At 45.3% G+C, this 8,626-nt stretch overlaps 1 protein-coding gene across 1 annotated transcript in view; it reads right to left on the reverse strand.

The window, feature by feature from the left end:
* Positions 1-8,307, reverse strand: part of dstyk (dual serine/threonine and tyrosine protein kinase) — a 31,119-nt gene extending 22,812 nt beyond the window's left edge. Inside the window, exons 1-3 of the mRNA NM_001122933.1 lie at positions 8,019-8,307; positions 4,944-5,353; positions 181-693 (exon numbers count right to left, since the gene is read on the reverse strand). Coding sequence (NP_001116405.1) covers positions 181-693; positions 4,944-5,353; positions 8,019-8,226 — 1,131 coding nt within the window. The 5' untranslated portion in view covers positions 8,227-8,307. The remainder of the gene's footprint in view (positions 1-180; positions 694-4,943; positions 5,354-8,018) is intronic.
* Positions 8,308-8,626: the final 319 nt, after the last annotated feature.

Raw genomic sequence — 8,626 nt, forward strand, 5'->3', positions numbered from 1 at the left:
GCAGGGGAATGAGGCAACAAGGTCAAAGTTCCTGTGAGGAGCACAGAAGGTTAAAGATCCAGGAGGAACGGAGATTATGAGGCAACAGCAAACGTCACCAGACTGAAGCAATAAAGAAAAGAATGGGTTCTGCAGAATCTGTCATCTTGAAATAGTAATCCTGGACGTCCATCTGCTCACCTGGTTGATGAAGAGATCTAGACATCGGCAGTGAAGTCCGTTCAGCACGTTTGCAGCCTCTACTTGTTGGTTTTGGAGAACCTGGCGAGTGAAAGGAACCAGCAACCGATGCAGCCTATCGAATGATTCCCCCAGCATGCTCTGGGGCTTGGCACCCGGTGCAGGGATCAGTGTCGGAGCGCCGCAGGAACAGTTGCCCGTTGGGCTGGTTAGGAATCCGAGTGAGAGGAGCTGTTTGTGGAGGGAGCTCTTCTCCCGCTCCTTCTCCTTCTCCTTGTCCGCCCCGCGGCCGGGCTCCGGGGAGGCGTTCAGAGCGCCGTCGGGAAGACGGACAAAGCAGATGGGAAACGACAGCATCTCTCTGACCTTCCAGAGCTCAGACACCTGATCTGCAGTCAAGGAGTCCTGGTTGACGGCGTAAAGGATGATGGGAATCACGCAGTGGCTGCAGTCCTCCAGAGCCTCCTCTATGGGCTGGACGCTTGGGCAGGGAACCACCATGACTTTAGCTTCCTGAAATACAGAAGTCGTCTGATGAGACGCCGTCTCTAAGCTACCACAGTGACGCTTTTGAAACCCGAAAGGTAAACGTGAAGAAAATCATGAATACGTTCACTGTAGATCACGTCATCAAAGAAAAGCTTCTTTATTTCCTTTGTCCTTATCTAAGTTTAGACAATCATTTAGCCTGATGAATTCTGGGAGTTCAACAGTTCTTAGAAAAAACTACAAAGGCTCTTTCAGTCCTCAAACACGTTTTCTTTCAAGAAAATAGATTAGCATTAGCAACATCCGTTGGTTTTGACGGAGCTGATGTTTCAGTTTGAGCTGAAACTGTGACCACTACAAACTGAAACGGGAGCGTTTCTGACGCAGCCACACTCGGCTGCCGCACCACTAATGACATCATCTCCACCATTAGGCCTCAAACCAATTTTGCTTTCTTAGCACAGCTGAGAAGATGTACCTTTTTAAATCTGCCTATTAGAAGCGAGCACATCACTTTGTCAGATACAGCTGTCCTGCTGGAGTCTGAAGCTGAACACAAGACAAGAAGAATCCAAAAACATCCCCCCCCCCCTTTGAACACATAAATATTTGTGTTGGCCTTAGGAACGACATGAGTAAAATAAAAAAGGAGGTCTGACAGCAGAAATGTGAACAGAATGGCAGCTCGCTGTGCGACGAGGAGAAGGCTGCAGAAGAAACGGGCCGGCATGAGCGGCAGCCACACAAAGGAGACAGTCAGCCCCGTCTCCAGAGAAGGAGGCCGGACTGCCTGAGCGGGAACAAAGATGGCCTGCAAACATTTGCAGTCCAAATCAGCAGCATCTGAATGCCCTCAGATCCAAGAGTTGGAGGATTTTCAGTGACAGAAAGAACAAGCTAAGTCCTTACTAAGGGGACTGTGGATCCTCAGCAGCCAACAACACAGAGATAACAGTGATGGGGTTGATTAGTGAAAGGCGGCGGTGAGTCAGCAGCCCGGGAGTGCGTTCAGGTTCAGGGGGGTAATTAGTGGTAGGTTCTCATTTTCTGTCTTCCAAAACACAACGTGCTAAATATGGCAGAACGGTGAGAAAACCACAGTGAGGGGAGAGATTCTGAAAGCTCATCCCAGCTCTGTGCAGCCAGCAGGATCTCTGCTGCGTAGCTAGAAAAAAACAGCTTTAAAGTCGGAATGTTTCACGGAAGAAGGCCACAGGAAAACGTGGTGTTGGAGCAAACTGAACGCCTTTGTTTCCCCAACAGATGTTTTCCTCAAAGGCCCTTTTTTTCCTTCCTATGGTCTAGTTTTTGGGATTTTTGTGGGCCTCCAAGCAGCAAATGTTCTCCTGAAAAGCTCTGACTTTGGGGATTTCATCTCACTGATCTGGAAACCTGAAAATGTTTGTATGAAACGCTGCAACAACAACAACAAAAAACAGCAATTTCAGAGAGTTTTAGTTCTGAAAGTGTAACCATAGCAACTATATTTTTTTACACGAAGCAGTCATGTGAATCGCACCAGACCAGTAGCATTACGTAAGGGGGGCGGGCTGGTGGGCCGCCCTGCAGCAGAGCTGGACCCAGTTTCTCTGGGCTCGGCGATGAGCCCTGATCCAAACGATTAGAGGCCAATTTCCGTGTGTCACACATGAAAAGAATGACTGTGAGCCTCGCACCGAGCCAAATCGTGTCACCCCCACAGGACATTGTAATTTTCAGGTCACACTGGATGAAGCTTCTGCATGACTGCAGCTCTGCGGCCGACATTTTCCAGCCTTTTCTACAGAACTCGTAACTGTCGAGTCTGTTTTCCCCTAAAATAGAAAGAGAAGGATGAAAAAAGAACTACTAGAGGATTTTAACCCTGAACAGGAGCACAACTGACTTTAGTATAGAAAAAGAGAAAGTTCCCTTGAAAATAATCAGCTCTGCTCTGGATTATCTGTGAGCTTACCCATGTGAGCAAAGGCCAGTTTAAATGAGAGACAGCAAGGAAAAGAATGGACTGATCCATTTTTTAACAGGAGGAAGCGCTTCAAACACATATTTGTGGCGTACTCACTGTGCTGAGAATTGTAAAAAACTTTGCTTATTATTTCTGAGTAGTAAAAACAAAAATACCGTATTTTCCCGACCATAGGGCGCACTGGTTTATAGGCCGCAGTCTCAGTTATGGGTGATTTTTCTGGTTTTAAGACATGCATGCTAGTGTGTTTAAAAAAGGCTGCGGGAGCAAAGCTGAGTTGGTTGTGATTTATTTTTTATTTTCTCAGTCATCAGTCAGCATCCAAAAATCAAAGTCCTCATCTTCTGCATCTGGAATGAACAGCTGGGCCGAATTTCTATCAAACACGCCAGCTTCCCTTTCCTCATGGTCAGAGTCCGTCTCCTCCCAGTCTTAGTGAACGTCAACAGTGTGACTCACCGGGACGTCAAAAGTGAGCAGCGCCTCGTCCACGTTGGTGATGTGGCTGGATGTGTTTGTCTGCAATCTTTACACTGCGGCAGGAGCAGAAGATGAACATCTTTTGATTGTAATCCGCTGGAAGTTGCCGCGCCACCGTGGTCCTTGCCGGGATGGAAAGATGACGGCGTTTAATAAAAGCACAAAGACGGACCTCCTTGAAAATGTTCAGTTTTCATGTCCTCTGTAAGCGCTACACCTTCAGTGGAATGGTGACTGTAGAGACGCTTCTCCCAGATGTTCTCTGATCCTTGATCCATCGCTCCAGTCGGTCTTCCAACTCGGGCCGCCTCGCCTCGTTTCCACGGAAACTCAGCTGTGTCTTCTCGACTTGTTGGAGTTTGTTTTCCAGCTTCCTTCAGTTGTGAACCATGGATTCCTTCATCTTGAATTCTCTGGCAGCTGCTCCATTCCCATGATCCTCCGCGTGGCTGATAGCTTGCAGTTTAAGCGTGTCCCTTTGCATTTTCAGGGTTTCCAAAACGATGTTCTTCATAATGCACAAACGGGGGGTGTCTCCTTTCACGTCCTCACTTCCCTCCTTAGCGTTCTCATGCTGTCCTCTACCATATCCTCATAACTGAAGTCACGCAACACCTTAGAGCACACCGTATATTTTGGAGAGCGCATTATGGTTGTGAAAATACGGTAACTGAAAGAATTAAACTGGTAAGTTAAAACTTACTGTACCAGTCGATTATTAAAACTGCTTTTGACACAATTATTCCCGGATTTACCTTTGATAACTCTCTACACAAGTTTGTTCCACTGAAATGTGGATTATAATAAAATTAGATTGTCTATAACAATTAGATTGCCAATTGAATGAATTTAATACTTACTTAGATAAATGCTTTAACAAAGCAGTAGAGCAAACATGGTTTAATGCTTTTCCAGGGGTTTCTACAGATCATGGGAGACGAGTTAAGCCAGGAAGTTCTGCAGATTTGCACTGGACTATAAAATCCAACATACTTGTGGATGGGAGAAATAAAAAACCCTTTCAAACCTGTTGTGTTTGTGCACCAACAGTTGGTTCAGAAAAGCATCTCTGCTGTCATCCTGCAGCGTCATTAAAGCCTTTTACAGTTCAGCACTACTCACCTGTTTGGACCTTTGCGTTGCATTTTAATTCGTGTTAAAAAGATGTTTTTGTTCTTTTGTCTTCAAATTATCGCAATTGTCTTCAAATTACCGCAGAAGATGACCTCTCGCACTTAACCAATGAAGGAGGAAGCACAGAGGCACAGAGAGACACTCCTATTGTGTGTTAAAAAGTCCACTACGGTACAGTCTATTGGACTGATATTAACAATAAAAATAAAACTGTGTTGAGCAATAGTCCAATGTTCTTTAATAAATGTTTTAAAAAAGCGTCAGAAATGTTTCTGAAGGGTTTTAGATGAGTAAGGATCAGTGACGGACATTCTTCTGCTGCGAGGATTTTTGTTTTTGTTTTTTAGAGTCATGAAGGTACAGAATGGGTTTAACCCTGAAGAACCAAAAACTGTTTTCTTCTGGACTTTTAGAACTCGCTTGACTTTTCTTGCTTGTTTATTCATCTGTGGTAGCAACATTATACAGCCACAAAAAAACTAAAAATGATTTGAACATTCACACAGGGTGACGTCTCAGTTCAGAAATAGACCAAATTCAGATTTTGGGAAATATAACAGTTTTCTTTTAGTGGTTTGCTTTTACTATATACTGACATTTATGAATATTATAACACATTATAAAACCATAAAGTTTCAACAATAAAAGAGACTAAAGGCATACAAGTTTATGATGTTAGGATAAAACAAAGTACCTGAAGCAGCGGGTGGTGCAGGGTGATCTCCAGCTCTGCCAGCCTGTGAGCTGGGTCCTCACACTCTTCGTGGATCTCCAGATCCTCTCTGGGAATGGTATCCCAGCGACCGCGGTTCGCTGCCAGCTGGTGCACCAGCTCATACTGACCCGGCAGAGCCAGGCTGAGTCTGGTCTGTCTCCCGTGGGTGAAGCACAGCTTCCGTCTCTTGCAGACGCTGCCCTGGACGCCGTCGCAGGCCTCTCCGGCCTCTGGGCCCAACGGCAAGAGCCGTTCCCCCAGAAGGCAGTTGAGCAGCTGGTAGCGGGCGGCGCAGTCCTGGCCCAGGATGAGGATGTAGGGGGCGGCCCCCACGGTACGTCGAAGAAACTCTTCCTCGTGACTTGGAAAAGAGATGCAGCTGAGCTGGCCTACAAAAGGTAGACGGCAGGATGTGAAGCTCTTTCAAAATAAGAGGAAAATATTCTAGCAAAATTTCACTTAAAGTCCAATCTTCTTTTGATCTACGTTCAAAATGTTCACAGAGGTCTTTTAATTCTGATTACGCCGTTTTTAGCCTAAATCAGAAAACCTGAGTAGTTTTCTAGGACATAGTTTCTGCAGAGCAGCAGGGGTTCATTCGAAATTCACCTCCGAGGCATGAGCGGGACTGTTGGCACAGAGCAAGCCCACCCCCCTTCCCATTGCTCAGAGCTCACCTGCTAGCTTCTCACAACCTCAACCCAACGACACCGCTGCAACAAAAACGACGATCAATATTGAAGTCATCCAGCCAGATACCGACTCAGACATGGTCAACGAAGCACGGACCTACTTTTTATTTCGTTATATTTGTCTGTAGTTCAAGTTATAAACTGTCCAATCAGAGGCCTTGCTAGGAGCGTGTGGTCTCACAATCGAACGTTCAAACCGTTTGACAGATTCTCCAGTGGTAGGGGTGTGGCCTTCCAACCAGTTCACTCCTAATTTGGTTGCCATAGAGATCTACACTCAGACCAATCACTGTTTACTGAGAATATCTGGTTCCAACATGGCGACGTCCATATCGCGAAGAAATGGCGACTAAATAGATTTCATTTCGTTGGAGCTGCAAGTAAACCATTTTCCATAGATGACATCACACTCACTATACAGTCAACGGGCCCGTCTACAGTAAATAGCAGCGTTTTTTTCGTCTGCTTCTGATTCACAGTGAATAATAAAAAGAAATACTCAGAAAACGAATATAATAATAATTTTTTCATGAATGTCCTCCATCATGAGAAAAATGCCAGAAGAACATTTTAAAAAACCCCAAAAAACACATTTTCATTGGAGTGGGTCTTCGATTTGAATCTTCATCAATTCTTAAACTTCCAAAGGAACAAACGCCACAGCAGCATGACACAACCGCTCTGATCAATCTGAATCATGTCCAACATACTTCCATAGAAGACGAGGGAATCCCCCTAGGATCAGTTTTTGTCAACAGCATCCTCCGTTGAGTTCAGCTAACCCAAACGGCCTTTTTCTACCTCAGGAGGTGTGAGGTCTTTATGGCTCTTGACAGGAACATGCAAACCCGCGTGTGACCTCCGCCAAAGGCCACAAATCCAAACATTTTCTCTCCAGATAAGAGCAAACTCAAACATTTACTCAGACAACTTTACTGAGTCCTACTTTAATCAGTACTTCAGCGTGGAATGCAGCTGTGTCGTAGCTCGTTTTCCGCTCATTCTGCAGTCATGGAAGCAGCTTTGAAACCTCATTCTGCTGGGATTTCTGAACGCTTTCATCTATAACTTTATTTTTGCATAAATAATGCCACGATAGCAGGGTCAGCAGGTGACCCATACCCAACGTGCACAAACAAGGGTCGACTAAAGCCACCTCAAGTTTCCAGCCTGAAGTCTCAGCATTTTTGGTTGGCTTTAGGGAGAGAAGGGCTGCTAAGCTCATTCTATGACCCTAATTAATGGATTTATTTCTGCTTCAGCCTTTCAGCTGTTGGATCTGTTCACAGCAGCTCCTCTGGATGGTTCAACAATGTTGAAATCCCACTCCGATCATCTTTGATCCATTTTAAAAGGCCTTTTAATTAAAATGATCCTGTTTTTAGCCAAACTCTAAACAAAAAACTATCGTTTCTAGGCCTACACAATAAATCACAAATGTATGGTTATCAAGCTGTGCAATACACATATCGAAAAAGACGGTGAAAATCACAATAAATGGTAACCTTAAATGTGCTAAAATGATCTTATGGTAGTTTGAAGTATTTAACAAATCAAATAAATCCATTTATGCATTAGACCAATCGGATGAAGCCCTTTGATGTTGGATGTTTGCCTCCTATGTAGACAAGAGCCACTAGGAGTAGAATTGAAGTTATGTTGACTCTTAAACTGTTGCAGTTGTTACTGTTGCTATTAGTTCATGTATCGCAACTTATATTGCCATCGGAATATGGATCACTAATATCGCCACATTTAATCTTACCGTGCAGTCCTCATAGTTCCATAGTTCATTTGTAAGAAATTCACTTCTGAATTCTGGACGAGACTTCATTTCCCATCAACCCTTTGTGTACACTTTCTCCCACCAGCTTATGGCCCGCCCCTCGCACCCCCAACAGAAATGGCCAGCGAAGCTATCCAGCCGTAGCTTTGAGCCAGACGCCAGCTCGGATCCATTGGTCAGCTGGATAGCTCGGCTGGTTAAGTGCGGGACCGGCTCATATTTAGGGTTTGATTCCCAGGGTGCGCAAAGAGCTTTTAACCAGTTTGGGTCTTTGGCAACTCTGTAGTCACACATCTGTGCTGGACCCCCCAACCCGGATGAAATACGGGGGTTGTATCAGGAAGGGCATCTGGCCTAAATCTGCCAAATCATCTATCTACATCATCAGAATGGAGCGGAGCAGAGAGCTCCTGGCTTCATTATTTCTCAAACGGAATTGTTGTTTTCATCTGCTCCTGATTCACAACGATTTGGATAAAGCACTACTCAGAAATGCAACCGACTCTCAGTTTTCTTGCCATGCATCCTCCATCATGACAAAGTGGGTCTTTTCTGATCGAACCCGTTCAAACTCACTTGCTTCCAGTGAATCCGCGTTTATGGTCGATGCGCAGGCGTTGCTGTAGTTCTGTCGTATCTCCTTGAAGAAGCTGTTGGTCTCCTTCAGGTTCTTCTTCAGCTGGACCGAGTTCTTGTTGTAGTTGTTGAATATTCGGGTCATGTCCCGGGCTAAAGGGGTCGTTTTCTGCTGCTGCTGCTGCTGCACATTTCCCTCCATCATCATCGAACGGCGGGACAAGTTCGACGCTTCAAAAATAATAACTCCACTTCAACAGGGAGAAAAAATGTTAATTTAACACACCTGTTGACGTCAGGTGAACGACTCAAACGAGACGAGTGGACGACAGTCCGTGGAAACGGCGCCTCGTCTGGGGGAGCCGTGGGATCCGACTAACGCAGCTAGCTAGTTTGACTGAGTCCAACAACCGGAGCGTCGTTTCACCGGCAAGCTGGCCGCCTTTTCATCTTGTTTTCGATATTTATTTATTTTTTGTTTGTTTTCTTGTTTATGTTTTTTTATCGACACAAACTGAGACCGAGGCGCTTAGTTTATCGACAGCTGCAACCAGCAGTAAGCTAGCTCTGCGACCGCGTCGAGCAGCAGCAGCGCCGCTAGCCTGAAG

This window comes from Oryzias latipes, chromosome 5, assembly GCF_002234675.1.
Source record: "Oryzias latipes chromosome 5, ASM223467v1".
Classification (NCBI taxonomy): Eukaryota; Metazoa; Chordata; class Actinopteri; order Beloniformes; family Adrianichthyidae; genus Oryzias; species Oryzias latipes.